Source organism: Ixodes scapularis, unplaced genomic scaffold (assembly GCF_016920785.2).
Source record: "Ixodes scapularis isolate PalLabHiFi unplaced genomic scaffold, ASM1692078v2 PGA_scaffold12__126_contigs__length_90152505, whole genome shotgun sequence".
NCBI lineage: Eukaryota > Metazoa > Arthropoda > Arachnida > Ixodida > Ixodidae > Ixodes > Ixodes scapularis.
The window spans coordinates 43,921,343-43,938,529 of record NW_024609838.1 but is presented as its reverse complement, the minus strand read 5'-3'; the positions used below and the strand labels follow the sequence as shown (position 1 = coordinate 43,938,529).

General features: G+C 43.6%; 1 protein-coding gene across 2 annotated transcripts in view; it reads right to left on the bottom strand.

Moving 5' to 3' along the window:
* The window catches only part of LOC8040981, a 110,967-nt gene that overhangs the window by 59,624 nt on the left and 34,156 nt on the right, over positions 1 to 17,187 (bottom strand). For both annotated transcript variants that reach the window (XM_029979190.3, XM_029979308.4), the window contains exons 2-3: positions 5,818 to 5,870; positions 2,187 to 2,324 (exon numbers count right to left, since the gene is read on the bottom strand). In XM_029979190.3, the coding sequence (XP_029835050.2) occupies positions 2,187 to 2,324; positions 5,818 to 5,824 (145 nt within the window). In that variant the 5' untranslated portion in view covers positions 5,825 to 5,870. The remainder of the gene's footprint in view (positions 1 to 2,186; positions 2,325 to 5,817; positions 5,871 to 17,187) is intronic.

The window sequence follows — 17,187 nt, the reverse complement described above, 5'->3', positions numbered from 1 at the left end:
TGTTAAATACAATTCTGTGTCACGTTAAAAAACATTGTCTGCTTTTGCTTTAGTTTCTTTGAGACACCGCAAATACTTCGAAGTGGCGGCCCGTACTAAGGTACCGATACAAGCAACGTTGAACCATAACACGACACGCTAGACTCGCCAAAAAGGGTTTTAATATTGTCTTTTCTGCTCCATAGCCGCACTCGATGAAGAATGTAAACAGCGAGTCTAGCTTATATTTCGTTGTGGGGTACGGACCGTACGGTTATCTAAGTGGCTAAAAGCGACCCACTAAAACTTTCTAAAATTGACATTCACCCTTGATGCCCTCTCACCTCAGGTGGCTGTTGGGGATGTGTAAGTATGAATTTCATACATTTTGCTGGCCATTATGTTCTGCATGTTAGGCACACAACAAGGCATTTTAGTAAATCCTTTTCAAAGGCCCGCTTCCACTTCAGGCGCGCGCTTCAGAGAATGCATCGAAGTGGCAGCGCGAGCTCCCGCTAAATATAGCGTGGCCTGAAAACATAGTCTGCTAAAGTTCTCCAATAATTTGTGCTCGCTGCTAGAAAACAGAGACCTTCTAGATGACGCCCGCGCCTGGTACATCGTTTTCTTGTCCATCTATCCCAATTTGAGGCAGGTTTGAGCGTGATAAGCCGTTTTTTTTTTTTTTCGAAGATAGAATGTTTTGTGAAGATGTAAGTCATCCTTACATATTCAAGTCACCACTTCTCGTGCATGTGTTTTGAGCTCCTTGATCAACTGAAAATATCTATGAAACGTTCCTTCAATGGGTGCGGGGATGCATCGCAGCTCTCAAATATGCGTTTACTTTGCCACGGGCTAAACCAAAGACCTTCAACAGCTGAAATTCGGTTACTGCGCGGGCGCAGCCTTGCAGCTTCGTAAAACCTACACCCGAGGGGCTAGGCTTGGTGAGCGCCAAAAAAATGTGGCAGATTACGCGATAGGAGCTGAAGCTACCTCTAAGTCACGAGGTCGCTGCTGCCGCACCCATCGCCCGTCGCTCAGAATGGGGATTTTCTCGGCTTATCCTCTCAGAAGAAGCCGGCGCAAAAGGGGACTTTTCCCCTCGCCTCGCCGTGCTACAATACAAGAAAGAAAGAGGGCGAGGAGGACTTTCCGCCAGGCGGAAGAATATTTCTGCTGGTCCCCCTTTAAAAAGCTAGGGATCCCCATTTTTTTTTTTTTTTTTTTTTTTGCTGTGCTGGACAAGACTGATATTTCTATCGAGTGTGATAGAAATGAATATCTTGTATGTTACGCCGGCAAAAAAACAAAGTGGCGCAATTACAGTCTGCACTTCCGGGAACGAAAACGTAAGAAACGGTGCAAGTCAATTTGTACCGTTGTTGCATGTAGCCCCTAAATTGACGAGGGGAACGGCAAGACGGTGATTTTGGCTGCTAACCCGACAACACATTGGATCGTTTAGTTTATTGAAGGGTTTAAAAATGGGCCAAGTATGAAGCCTTCAATGCAAAGTGAACATAGCTGCCTACTGCTGATGCAGTAGGCATGCTACCAGAAGACTGGCCGCTCGCTTACAAACGATGGTGACTAATGCATCCCGAGAACCGCCGAACCGAAAGTACAGGGCCGATTTTGAAAAACAAATAGGCACTGACCTCTAGTAACATCATCCCTTATTGACTCGACATACCGTAAAACAAACAATCAAGACGAAAAAAAATGTCCAAATTGCCGCAGAGTCTATTACACATACGGCAATCAGTGCAACACATAAACAATGCCCCCGTAAGAAACACACACTCTACAAACACCACAAGCCTATGTCACATTGTGACCACCTCGTCCAAGCTTTGAATCTCCTTACCGAGAGCCCACGGGCTGGCACTTTGCTCCAAAGTCACCGAGGCAGCTATACTTTGTGATAGGGATAGGTTCTAATTTGGTTACTATCTCATTGTTTTTCATTATAGTATCACTACCGAGCTGGCAATCTTGAAGTTTTCAAGGAGGACGTTGTTAATACCTTCATTTCTTTCTGCGTCTTACTACTCACATAGTTTGCCCTTAACACCTCCGTATTCTAAGGTCCTCCCATTTGTGTTGCTCCTACTCAACCTCTTCCCCTCTTGCGATACGTTCACAGTGTGTCGGCGAGGTAACCGGACTCAGATTCAACATCAAAAGCTCAAAAGACTCACCCATCTTAACCTTGGTGCGCTTCCCTTTGTGACCGCGGTTCGGACTGCGTGGGGGTGGCTTTGGCTCCGAGTCCGACAAATTGGAGTTGGACGACCGGAGGGCCTCCAGTTTTTCCCGGAGCTCTGACTGTGTTGGAGCTGCGCAAGGAAATCGTAATGTGGAAGAAGGCGATGCCAGCCGGGGGATCGGAGGCCGAGTGTGTTGGCACACCGTGGCTCGGAGCATGTGGGGGGAAAGCTCACGTTGTAGAACCAAGGGATGCCGAGATTCAATCCCCACACCTGCTCGTTTCAATTTGGACGAGCATCGTACTGGCGTGCGGTCATGTATCATTACTGCATGGTGCATGTTAAGGACCCCAGGCTAGCAGGGGTACCACAGCGGCTAAACTTATCACCTACAGCGGATACACCGGGTACCATTGAGGCTGACCAAATTCACGCTGCCTAAACATGCACACAACCCACGGACCGAAATATTGGCAAAGTTGGAATGCAGCCTAGCGCCATACGATTTCACCCCCTCACCAATACAATCGAGACTAAACAAATGCGAACTACTAGTGCAGGCTCTCGCAACTCAATGCTAACAGGTGGCGTGGTTACGAAATCAGTGTTAAAGGGGCACTAAACCACTTTCTGCAATAGCCTATTCACGCTCATAACTCAAGCAATGCATGCTCTGAGCATCATAAAGAGCCAAACATTACATTTATGTATGGCCGATTTCTCTATTAGAATCGGTATTAAAAGACTGCCACTTGATGGCGCCATTGGACGAGGAAGGCCGGAGCCGTTTAAACTGAGAGCGTTTGGCCTTCCTAAGGAGATTTTGACAGCCTGCCAACCACAGCAGCGTAGTCCGCCATTTTGTGGCTTTTACTCACATGAACTCAATGCAATTTCTCAGGAATAAACAAGACAAAAAAGTAACGCCATTTTGTGTTATCGCCAAACCTGCTGGTTTCAGCGGGCAACAGGCTCAGTCCGTTGGCCGAACTCTCTCTGTACAAACGGCTCTGAGGAGGTCAGAGCACTGCGACGGTGTCCCTCTGGTGTCTGCGCTAGTTCCTAGGTAATCAATCTTTTGATACCAATTTGATAAGAAAAATCGGCCACGCATGAATGTAATGTCTGGTTTTTTAAGATGCGTAGAGCCCATAGATAGAGTTATGACCATATGGACTCTATTTAGGGTTCTGTGTTTTTGTATAAATTCGGAAAACTCCGGAAAACACCTGCCAGTAAAATTTTAGTAAATTCGGGTTTATCCGATAAACTCAGAAATTTGATGTGCCAAAAAACCCCCCCCCCCCCTCTTTTTTTTTTTTTTTTTTTTTCTGTGTGGGGGGGGGGGGGGGAGAGGAGGAGGAGGGGGACAACAAAATAAATATATATAAAAAAAGACGATATTTTACAAGTCAGTTTGATCAGCTCACAGGGTCAATGGTGCTGGGGAAATGCCACCTCTGTTATCTTTCAAATCACGGACCCTTGTCAAAAGGAGTCTTGCCAACTATCTCGTCAAGGTTCATCCAGGACAACAGGCCAATGTACCTTTGGGTCACGACAAAAGCCACTGTCTTGGTTTCCAGTTTGGGCCATACTATTTGTGCTCTAAAGGAAGGAGAGGTTGTGTTTTTGTAACAGTTAAAGCTATTGACCATGCTGATTGCATAAAATGAGGAACTTCTCTATTCCATCCTTTACCAATCCTCCTCGTGCAGCCGCGGGGTAGCATGACGGAGTAGGATGGGATTAATACGAGCTTCCCAGCGACTATGCCTCCAGGAATTTATTGATTTTAAGGCATTGGCACTTATTGAAGCAACACTTGTGTGCAACTTTTGTCACGGGACAAATTAGTAATGGCAATGGCACCAATGCCAAACCCAGCTGAAAAAATATTCATGGAAACAAGCACATTTTATTTTTGTATCCAGCATACATTTACACCCGGATGTTATTTATTTATTTATTTTAAAAAAGAAACACTCCGAGCTTGACAAAATTTAGGAGAATTGGGAATCAAGCAAAATAAGCTCCGATAAACTCCGAATTTTCCGAAAAAAATAAACTCTGAAAAACACCCTCCGAATTTGATGAAAAATAAACTCCCAAAACACGGAATCCTTACTATATTGCAGAAAGTGGTTTAGTGCCCCTTTAATGTGGTAGCCATGTAGGGTCATTACGTAGGAGGGAATGCCTCATCACTAAAAAATGTAACCTTCAGTGGGAGTGGAAACAGCAAATCTGTTCCATTCACACTCATTAAACAGAATTCTGCATAAATTTGATCCATAATTGGCAACCAAAAAATGTAGTTTATATGTTTTTCTGACCCAGTCAACAAAATTTACACCAAAACGAACAGTGTCGGACGACCAGAAACGTGCTATCACTCTTGACCGATTAAGTCGTGCCAATGATTTGAGAAGGAAATAGGAGTGTCTCGATAAACAAGACAGGCACGTAGCCAGGATTTTGGTTTGGGGGGGGGCCCGCCCATGGCAAATGTCTGTATGAGGGGGAGGGGGGAGAGGAGGTCCCAGCAAAATCAAAGATTTTGGAGGGGGGGGGCCTGGGGCCCATAGGCCTCCCCCCTGGCTACGAGCCTGAGGTTACAGCACAACCAATGCTGAAAATAGGTATGTAGCTACCCAAGAAACACTTGAGTTTACATGCATGCTGTTGAAAGTTGAAACAGTACTGATCAGTAAGTGCATTAATCACATCTTGAATCAGCACTCTTAATGACATTAGTAATGGCTGTTGAAGGCAGATCACACTTTGCAAAACAAGAGAACACAAACACATGATAGTAGAACATTGAGAGTCAATATGGGATTACCCACTTTTTTTCACCTTTGCTTCCGTATCACACCATGCTGCTTCGTGTCAAGCTGTTAAACATCCCCAAAGCCACAGATACTTTTAGTACTCAATCGCTATACCCACAGAAGCTAGCGTACACTGAGCTTCAGCTCTAATTCATGTGGTTATCCGAGAAGTCCAGCAGCAAGATATGACTCCCTTTTGCATGAGCTAGACATTGGAGAGGGATGTTCCTTCTGTCACTTCTGATAAGTCTGATAGGAGAGCGACAACCCCTGAAAAATTATCATTACAGGCCAGCTTCAAGAGCTGACACATGCAGACAATCCCGAGTTGTCTCGAGGTCAAGGAACTTAATATGGAGCCATAATATGGTGTCCTACTTCCTGTCCTATGACTGCTAATATATTTCTACAAACTCTGTTTCTAAAACAGACTTAAAGAAAGAAAAGTTCGAAACAAATCTTAAATGAGCATAGAAATTGTTAAAATGCCCAGAAACAGTGTGCAAACATTTTAAAGGTTGAGCAGGCAAAGCATTACTTGCTCTGCCTGCTCAACATTTAAAAGTTGTACTAATCCCAAGCAAGCAAACATACCATACTTGATAAAAATATGTTAAAATATAGTTAGGAAAAGTAAAAACTGTCCAGGTGTCTTTATATAAGATCGCCACACTGTTAGCCACCTTCTCTGGTCATAATTCCCTTTTCATTTCTGGTGGAATTGACAAAAAAAATTAACTATTGGCAAACTGGTCAATATTGTCACTTAATATTGAATATAGACTCACCATACATGATTCCTGCAGCAAGGGTTGAATGTTGTAGACATGCGGCTGGTGTTCTGAAAATGACAGCAAAGGATGACATACCATCAGCACAACAGTCTGAAACTTGATCTTGTATCGTCAGTTTCTACATTCTGAAAGAACAGGCTAGGACCGTAAGTGGAGTTTAAAAGCAGGAAGTAACAAATCTACTGAGGAACCAACAGACAAAAGATAATCAAGATCTTATCGAAGCCCGCCTTTTGCTGTTCCCAATCTACTGATATTGGTTAAGTGTTCTGAAAACTAGGGCAGTGACCGTCTTATCTTCCATCGATAATATGGCTGCACAACATACTTCCCGTGATGCAATTTCTGCAATGAAGTTAGCATAATCTACTACACAACTGTTAAAATATTACTACCCTTCACCACCCAGCTCGCCCTAATGACCTTCCAACCTTTTAGGATCGCTGTCCCTCTTGTTACCCTATCCCAAAAATACAAGATATGTTGCATTGTTTTTATCCTGTCTGTTTGTAGCAGGGTAGAGAATAAAAATCAAGATGATTTAAATCACAATCTAAATTGTGATCTAAATCGGTTCAGATTTTACTATGGCGATTTAAATCAAACCTTTTCTGCAAAAATAACCACGAATATAATTCTTAGTTTTTATTTACCGACTGTCTATCATTTGATCCTTTCTATGTGCATTTGTTTTGTATACTGAAATCAAAGGATCATCAAGCAAGAAAGATTTACACGAGGCCAAGCACGAGCAAAAAGCACAGCACTTCTGAGCAAATCGGAGCACTGAACCTCTTTCTACCTTCCACTTCGCTCGCTAGTTGTGTAAGATTATATTTTAAGCAAATTAGAAAGCGAAGGAAAGGAACAAAAACTAAAAAAAGTAATGCCTTGTTGCATGCGAATCAGAATGTGAAAGCAAAAGCAAATAAAGCTTTATAGCTCACAAAAAAAACGAAAAAAAACAAGCTCTTTTTGTTTTAGTTGGTGGGGGTCACATCAATAAAAAATTGTTCATTTAACTGTCGTTACTATTGTCCAGCTCGCTTGCACCTTTGCATTAATTGCATTACCATCATTTAACTGTATTTTAAATATATGGTAATAATTTCTTTTGTCAATCAACCATATTTAAACCCAACAATCAATGAACCAATCAACTAATCTACAATAATTAAAAATATGTGCAGTGATAGAGTGACTATTTTCTGGCGACAGTGATTCAAATCAAGTTGGTCCAATTGAAATAAAGAAAACCTGGTGTATTTGATCTTTTAAAAAAACCATGATTTTTTTCCACCCTGGTTTGCAGGATGGCTTCAATATTTGAAGGGAATGGGTTATTTTCATATTTTCACCGAGATACTCAGTAAACCTGGTAAATCACGATGAGCTCCCACCCCTAATATTAACGAAATTAAACTGTCTCAATGTGTGGTGCCTACATGTACTTGTCCTCGGGTAGAACACATAATCCTCTCTATGAAGCAACAAGGCTCCGCCATTTTCATAGATGGGTAAATTACTTCCAAAATGTAATTTAATTACAATTACAATTACTTTGTTTCGAAAGTAGTTTAACTATAATTACAATTACTACCACATAAAAAGTAATTAATTACAATTACAAATTACTTTAAAAAAGTAATGTAATTACTTTACCATTACTTATTTCTGAGAGCTTCAGCTATATAACTTTTAAACGATTGTATACAATGCAGTGCATTTGCTCATTGCTTGCCCCAATGTTTGAGGATTGCTGCATAAATGTCAAGTATTGTACTTTCCTTTTATGGATTTTGTTAAATTGATGATATACCTGACAGTTTGGGGCAATGAAGTACTTGTTCTTATATTTTTAATAAATAATAATAAACTAGTTCATATTCTGGAAGACGCCAGATTGCTAAAGAAAAATGGGTTGACAGACTTTTGTTAGCCAGGCAAATAAAAATGTGACAATTAGTCCTGTATTAATGTTTTACAAGTGTTATTATAAAACTTAAATCGACACGCGCTAATATGACCACATTCACATACAAACAATGTTATTGGAAATCATTTACACTGAGTTGAAATCATAATGGCTCAGAAATATACAAGAACCAAATCGGGGCTCCCGAATCATAGTGACGATATTCACAGGTGCGAGGTCAGTTACCAAAATGCTTCTGCAAATAATATCCGGAGTAAATACAACAGGAAAAGAACTTGAGAATAATACAAAGATACAAATATGCGACTGCACTGGAAGAAAGACGTAAGAAACTGGCAAAACAAGGAAACTAAACTTCATAGACAATTAAAAATCCCAACCTCGGCTAAAAGCTGAAGCTCAATTTTTTTTTCTTTATATTTTGGCATGTTTATTTATTTATTTATTTAATTTTCCCTCAAGGCCAGAGGCATTACAGAGGGGGAGAGCAAAAAAAAATACAGAAAAGGAAAACAAGCCTAGAAATAAGTTAAAAACGCTCAACAAATAAAAGATTAGTAATTGCAGTTTTGAAAAGGTCAGAGTCCGTGATGGTGGCAATTGTCCCGGGAAGGTGGTTCCATTCTCGTGATGTACGATGGACGAACGATGAATGAAATGTTGTTGTGTTAGAAATCGAAATACCAACCTTGTGATTGTGATCGTTGCGAGAAGAAACGTAAAAAGGAAGGGATATTAATTTGTCGCGCAGGATAGAATTGTGAAAATAAATCTTATGGAATAAAGAAAGGCGAGAAATGCTACGACGCAAGGCTAAAGGCGGCAATGATAGAGTAGCTTTCATGGCAGTCACGCTAGCAGTGTTGTGGTAGTTAGAAAGGATGAAACGAGCTGATCTGTTTTGAATCGCTTCCAATGCAGTGATGAGGGTGACTTGTCCAGGGTCCCAGACAGAGGCTGCATATTCCAACCTTGGACAAATTAATGTTTTATAAAGGGTCAACTTTAGTGCAACTGGAGCTAATGAAAAATTTTGTTTAACATAACCCAACATGCGGTTAGCGTTAGAGGAAACATACTGAATATGATTCTTCCATGAAAGGTCAGATGTTATGTGCACGCCGAGGTATTTGTAAGACGACACCGGCTCCATATAAACCTGATCAAGAAAATAGTTAGGATTGTCAGAAGATTGTCGAGATACACGTATAGACTTACATTTGTTAGCGTTAAGGCTCATTGACCATAAATCACACCACTCGATGATAGTGTTAATGTCGGACTGTAGAACACTGGTGTCATGATTATCTATTCTTTCACGATAAAGGACACAGTCGTCAGCAAACAGACACATAGACGAGGAGATGTTAACCGGGAGATCGTTAATATAAATTAAAAATAGCAATGGCCCTAGAACAGATCCCTGAGGAACCCCGGAAGTAACAGATACAAGAGATGAGTTACTATTATTGACAGTAACAAACTGCGAGCAATCAGACAGAAAAGATTGAATCCATGGAAGTATGTTAGGATCTAAGTTAAGCTTGGAAAGTTTCAGAATCAGAAGTTTATGAGACACTTTATCGAACGCTTTTGCAAAGTCTAGGAAAATGCAGTCTGCCTGGGATCCTTGATCTAAAATGCAATGGAGGTCATGGGTGAAAGAGAGAAGCTGAGTTTCACATGAAAATGTCTTTCTAAATCCATGCTGGGAAGGGCTGAAAGAATTGTTAGACTCTAAAAAGTTGACAATGGGGGAGAAGATGACATGCTCAAGTAGTTTGCAAGGTATGCTGGTTATTGAGATTGGGCGGTAATTATGAGCAAAATGCTTGTTACCAGCTTTAAGTATAGGTACCACCTTCCCTATCTTCCAGTCGAGAGGAAGAATGGCATCTTTGATTGACTGTTCGAACAACATAGTTAATATTATGGATGAGTAAAATTTAGTATTCTTGAGGAATTTTGAATTGATACCATCCACTCCTGTTGAGGAGGACAATCTGAGATTTTCTATAATTGAAATCACTCCAACATAATCAAGAGGAATCGAATCCATCGGCAGGTAATCAGTGCTAACCAGCAGTGGGGTATCAAGACGTCTATCACTTAAAAAAGCATCAATGAAAACGCGACTAAATACATTTGCGCAGACTTCGCTAGGCATACTTTCACCACTTGAAGACATTAGTGAGATTGAAGAATGGGATTTTTTGTTCATAATGTTCCAAAATTGTTTAGGGTTATTTATCAACATTGCTGGTAAGCTGCGTGTGAAAAAATCTAATTTGGCGTCTTCAATTGCTCTTTTATACACTTCAGCAGCAGTGCGATAGCTCGACCAGCGACGTTCACATGTGCTGAATTTTGCAGCGCGAAATGAACGCTTTTTCTTATTGGAGCGGCGTTTTAGGGCCCTAGTAAACCAGGGTGATTGTGAGTCACCCTGGTTTACGCTACTGTTTTCTGCTCGCACCGCAAAAGGCGCTACACGGCGCCGTTGAGGTAGGCTCCAAAGAGGAATATCTCTCCGTTCGTAGTGTAAGTATCCAAAAAAAAACAAAAAACAATGCGACGCTATTTTTGTTGTGCGTGCGTGTCTGTGTGCGAGTTTGTCAGCGAGCGCTTGACCGCTTGCGCGATCGCTGATGCTTTCAAAGAGGTTCCTCGTTGGCACCGCAAAGTCTCGCAAAAGTAATTGAAATTTTGACTGAAATTTTGCAACTACTGACGCTAGAAAGTAATTAAATTACAATTACAATTCCTTTCAGGAGAAAGTGATTAATTACAATTACAATTCCTTTTAGCAGAAAGTAATTAACAACAATTACAAATAACCAAAAAGGAAATAAATTACTGTAATTGAATTACTACTCAGGTATGGCCGTTTTGGTCCAACCTCAAAAGTATTCCGGTATCCTCGCCGAGGAGCGGCGTACTCTGCTGCAGACGGGACGCTGTGACGTCACGTGACAAGAGGTCACGTGAGTCAGTGATGTCGCAGTGTCACGTGACTCTAATTCCACGCAAAACATTTCGGACCACGACCCTACACGAAACCTACCACGGAATCCTCTGCGACAACCTCGCATATAACCGCTGTCGCCCTCGGAAAAAAAATACCAGCTGAACAAAAGCAACGAGCCTAGGAAATCTACCAAGACGCGCTGAAACGACAAGGCACGATCGCGGTTATCGTCTTTCGACCGTGAGATCCTGAGGGCCCAGGGCGGAAACGGTCACTGCGACCGGAACGACTGCACAAAACATCGCTAAAATTCTCCCCATTTCGCCCTTCGGCTTCTCTTTCTCCCCACGGAGGCAGGTGACAAAATAAATAAATAAATAAACAAAACAAACAAAAAAAAAAAAACAGCCTGCTGCAACCGCTCCTACAAGGATCAGATGATAGAGTTGGGCATCTCATATTCCCGTCAGGGCCACACACGCTGAGCGAGAAAGAATGCCGCCACCACCTTCTCTCTCTCTTTTTCTTTTTTTAAGAGAGAAAGGGAAACGATGCGTAGGAAATCGCGAGGTCACGGTGTGGTGGAAACGTCGACTGGAACATGCACGTCGACGACGGCGCCTTTCGTTGTTACTACGGAGTCCGTGGAACGGGATCGAAAAGAACGACCAAGTCCGATTTCACGCAGCTCGATAAGACGCGACCAAAATGCAAATGATCAGAAACAACAAAGTTTTGCTTCCAACTTCACTACAAGAAAACTAAGCGTGCGGGGAATAACCGATGCCATACTGTTTTCATTAAAATTGTCCATTAACATTTTAACTAACAGAGGGTTGTACCCCCGTTTAATGTTGGCCGAGCACGGTGAAACAGTGAAGGCAGACGGCACCTATGAAATTCAACCCCTTTAAAAAAATTAAGTTTGAATTTTATTAGTTCATTTATACTACTGGTCCTTGTCCAAAACAGCTGTAGGAAGGGCAGATAAATAACAATGCACAAACAAACGCCTGGTTAAAATGGCAAACAATCTAAATTTTTATAGGATAACATGCCAGAAGAAAAAAAAAATCGGCAAGAAATGCCCAATGAGGCAAGAGGACACCCAACATTTATTTCGGGTTTGAAATTTTATCCTGTCGTGTATCAAATACTATCACACTGATGGAAGCGGCATCAGCCCTTTTGTAGCAGGATTTGTAGCGAAAAAAATATTGGTGTGAAGCAGCGACTGACGTTTTTGAAACAGGCGCCAACATCTGTTAGCCCGTCAACATAAAAATGTGATTGCATCGCTAAATGAGTTAATATCTGATAATGATTGAGAGCTACTTTGCGATGCTGAAGTATATTAGTTATTAAATTTTGTAGTAAGAACTGATAGGACGCAAAAAAACACACAGCCTTTTTTAGAAATGAGGCTGAGGTCAGAATAGGTTCAATTTCAAATTAGCATTAAAAAAATGTTGAAAAATAAAGCCTAGCGCAACACTTCAGTTGAGCTAGGCTTTGCTCCCTCTTTTACAATCGCTAGTTAATTTAGCGTGTAAAAATAATTCCTGTGAAATTCCGGCAAAAATCAGTTTATGCGCTAAAATGTCTATTAATACCTTTCCTCCCTTCACAAGGTTTATGAACACCAAACTCAAGATTTTAATTTCGTAAACTGCAAAAACAACAACCAGCAAATATTATGAAAACATACATTTGAGCTTTAAGTTACATTGCGCTTTAGCGGCGGTCGAACCAGAGTCGAGTGGAAGTTTTCCTGCCGTTACGATTGACAGCTGCACGGGAACTACCTTGACTGAAGTACCTATTCAAGTACAGACCCGCATGTTTTTTTTTTCCCTCCTTTTTCAGCACAGCTTCTTTTTTTGTTTAAGTTAGAGGTCAACCTACAGTCAATACCAAAGAAGGTCGATCTGTAATAGTACTGAGTATGAGTTTCAAGCCAATGGTGCTCTGCTAACCTATGCGCTCCCCTGTGTCAGCCGCTGCTCCTAGCGCTCCGGTGCAAAGCGGTGAAGCTCGACGCGTGCACGCAGGTGTGAGACCGTGAAGGTTGATGCGAGCGGCGGAAGTGCCACGGTACACTGTAGCCATGGCATGGAGGCATGTGGCAAACACGATAATCAAGTGCTATCATCAGGAGCAAGAACATTGGTTCTGTCTTGTTACAATAGTAGCTATCCTACTTTTTTCCTTTTTTTTTTTTTTTTCCCGCGATTTTTAGCTTTTGACATGCATCGAGGACATCGTCTAAAAATTCAGACGACGAAGGGGCTGCAGCGCGGTTGACGAGCAACCTCTACACTTCGTTTCATCTTATGTCAAGCCACCGGCGGCACTACCAACCAATGGGATAATTCAAGCAGCGCCAAAGGCGCGACATCAGGGCAGTCGTCATCTATCTGTGCGTGCTCAATTTCATCGGCTAAACCAACCAAAAGCAGTGAATGCCCCTAGACTTGCACTTTCATGTCTTTCTGATAGTATGTGTCTGAGCCTTCGACTGTGCGCTTACCTAAGGTAAAGCAAACTATACGGCGGGTAGGGCAGAAACTGTGAAATACATATTTGTACCATTTTCACTTCCTTCAACTTCTCTAAACAATAAAATACACCAACAATATATATATATATATTACTATTATTATTTTGTGCTTTGTTTAAGGCCGTTTTGGCGCAGGCATGGCGCAATATTTACCAAAATTGCCCTTTGGCGCAAGATGTAGCAGACTTTCGTTCATGGCGCAATTTGGCGCAAATGGCGCAGCACATCCATCACCGCACGTTAGTCCTAAGCAATGGCTACTGGTACTACGTTAGTTTCATTTGTTACAATTCAAATATTTATATTAAATTTTCAGGTAAACATAACGTGAAATTTAAACGTAATCCGAATCAGCTTTATAAAAAAAAATTACTTCGTTATTATAGGTATATGATAACAATCATATTAGCGTGATATCAACTCAACCCGATTTCCCATATTGGGAAATCGGGTGCCTTCATGTGCGCTTTGCTTAGGGTGGAGACATCTGGCCATTTTGTCTCACACTTTTATTTTTATTTTTTGTTCAGAAGCGCGTGAAAGAACGTGTCCCAGCACGCGCTCGTGGCGCTGACTGTGCTACGGCGACATTTTGTTTTCGTCGATTTCTTTGTATTTTCCCCCGTGAGCGCGTGCTGTCGGCATCGGGTACTACAAAGGGTGGCATCACCCTAAACAGAAGGACATTGAGGCACCCTAGTGCGGGTTGAAGCTACGTGCTCGCGGGACCAAATAGCCACCTCCCTTTTATCACCTGGCCCCACTCTCTGCGCGTGGATGCGGGCGAGAGTATAATCACCTGGTGAAAGATAGCCAAGTCACCGGTCCAACGGGCAGCCAGAAAATGCTACAGAAATTTCCCAGTTTCCCGAAGAAATCAATAACAACTGGCAGCAGGTCTGCCCGCCTAATTCATGAAAATCATTCCGCTTGTTTTATAGCCACCGCGTCTTGCGTTAGCAAAAACGTTCATAATGTTTTTTTTTATATCTGTAAATAACTTAGGGAAGATGGGGCACTTCTACATTTGAAAACAAATGCTTGAATTGCGTTCATTGGGCCTTTAGAATAACAGATATCAAAATTATATTTCAATGCGACGCGCCGGAGAGCCACAAGAGCAATTTCAAAATAGGGCTGAAGCCCCGCCTCCCTAGCTTTGGGCAGCCAAAAGAGCCGTCGATGACGTCACGGACAGCGACTGTCTTTCGCGTTTTTCTCGCGTTTAACAATACTTACGCAGCAAATGGTTTCGGTATTCGGGTTCATGGGGTAAAAATACACTAGAATTCACTTCTAACTCATTTTTTTCAAGAAGCTCCGTAGCTTCCCTTTAATGCCCAACCCTCTTCAATTTTTTTTTTTTTTTTTTTTTTTTTAGAAATGCTTTAGAGATGGTCGCTATGCCGACACACTAGAGCGAGACTTTTAATCAGTGCGCTATTCACGGGATCAGTGCACGGGTTTATATCATGTGTGACGATTGGCAGATCGTCACGTGATGCGGCCACCGAAAGCGAAAAGGTAGAGCGGCAGACAAGTGTCTATAGGGTGCCTACATGCCTGTCTGTCTCAGGGTGAAGACATCCATTGTTGCCCTGAATGTGCCAGCGCGTGACGCTCTCGCGCACTCGGTGCGTGACTAGGTCGGTAAAATGGCGTCTATGCATTAACCAAAGCTACGCGCTCGAGCTGAGTGACACCAGATTGCGCGCACTTCAAAATGCATTAAAAAAAAGAAACGATTGGGCGAAAAAATGGCTTAGATGTCACCACTCAAGCAAAAGAGCGTCTGTGTATATGAAGGGACTCTACAAGTGCCATGTAACGGGCGCCCCGCTGTGGCGACACGCCGAAACACACTTGTCCCGAGCAATGGAAAGTCCGCTCGCGCTTCTCGCGTTCCTCGGGCTACCGCTTCTTTTCTCGTCGGCTTTGAAAACCATGTTTCGGGTCCTCGCCGCTGCAAAAGCTGTGCGCTGAATACCAGACTCTCCGAGAAATGCTCTGTGCTACCAGATCCTCGAGCTCCAAATCTGCGACCGGGCACTCTGTGGCTCCGTCATCGAACTGCCAGGCTGGGTGTGACGTAGCACGGCTGGGTTCGCGCGTGTCACATCGGTGGTCACGAGCAGTGACGCTAGGCTCACGAGATGAATGCTCCGCTGGCATGGCTGGCTGTTCGATGTTCGATCTGTACATATGATGGCGTTCTTTTTGATGCGATAAATGTTCTGCTTTCTATTGCCCTGTTGCCGGCCTATAGGTTTTCACTCTGCGACCCGCAGACAGAAAATATCACATGAGCGAATGACGTTTCCGCGAACAGCGACATTTGAGCGAATCGACGTTTTAGCGTGTCACTGGGATGCGTGTTAACCCACCCGCCCCCCTGCGTTCACATCGCTTCGCGGCGACAGTCTGCGGCGGCTCATTACAAAAATGTTACCCCACCTGGCCTACCCGTAAACGGCGGCCGGCGGCCCACCATTCGCTAAAGTGTCTTTCGACGAAAAGTCGGCGTTCGCTGAAACCAACTGCGTGCCACCCCATCATACGAAAGGAAGACAGACACGATGACAGAGCTATCTCCAGACACGCCACAAGCAGCGTTTGCTTCGTACATGTGTATGCTTCGAACATGACAGCAGACGACTTTTGTGTGACCCATGTGACGGGGCCGTCACACGAGGCAGAAACGTACGCCTCAGGCGGTGTCTGCAGACTCTCTTTTGTATTAGGAGTGAATCCAAGGGGGGGGGGGGGCGACCGCCCCTCCCCCCCCCCCCCCCCCTTGGATCCCCCCCCCCCCCCCAAACAAAGTCGAACCCCCCCTCCCCGCTTCTTGGAGGACAATTTGAAATGGGTGGGCCGGTGCACAAGAAAAAATGGAATAGTATCCTTAAAATTTTCCCACCCCCCTCCCTCCCTCCCTTCCCTCCTCCTCCCCTCCCTCCCTCCCCACTCTCCTTCCCCTCCTCCTCCCTCCCTCCCTCCCCCCCGAAACGGAGTTCTGGAGTCGCCCCTGTTTTGTATGATGTAGTCGCAGTCTGAACGCTGTTCTAGTCAGCGTTGTTACAGATACTGCGCTTGTTTTGACACGCGTATTCGGCGTTTGAAAATGTCAATCCCCGTCCTAAAAGTGTATCGCAACCTCTGGGAAGCAGCTAGCAACAACAAATATCAAAGTGGCGATGCAGGCGAGTTGGTTCGTGATACACCTGGAAACAGCGCACAAGTAACACAGACCAGGGGCCCTAATCTGGACACTAGGCGAGAAAGTCGGGCGAGAAATCTGGCGGCTGTGATTGGCCCACTTGACCTTGGCGCCGGCCAATCATGGCCGCCGGATTTCTGCAGCCGACTTTTTCGCCAAGTGTCCCCCGTCTACACCCCCAGGAAGGTGTAGACGGGGGACAGCGCATGACCAGTCATCGGCTGAGGAACGACACTCCAGTCATCGGAGGGATGGATGGTTGGGGGCTAAAGGCTGTACCCTTCATAATGGGCGGTAACTAGTGCCACCAAGCCTAGAAACTAAAAACCAAAAGCATGATTCCTCCCCTCGCCTGGAGTCGACGTTCTGAGCACGGCCGTTCCTTCACGTCAAAGACTTCCTCAGAACCTGTTCCCTCCTCGAACCACGCCTAGGGCGACCGTTCGAATGTTTCTTCGAATAAACGTTTACTACCTACCTACCTACCCTTCTAAGCCAACATGCTACCCCCCCTGCAATTTTGTGACCATCACCAGCTTAAAATCATTGCTGCCAGCTACCTGACGTCTTATCTGAAATCGCAGAAAACGCTTTTTCGTCCTCCAAAAATAGTCCACGAAAAAAAAGAAAAAGACATTGCCCGAGCTCTTCTGACACCAGATGAGAACGCATTTCCAAATTGT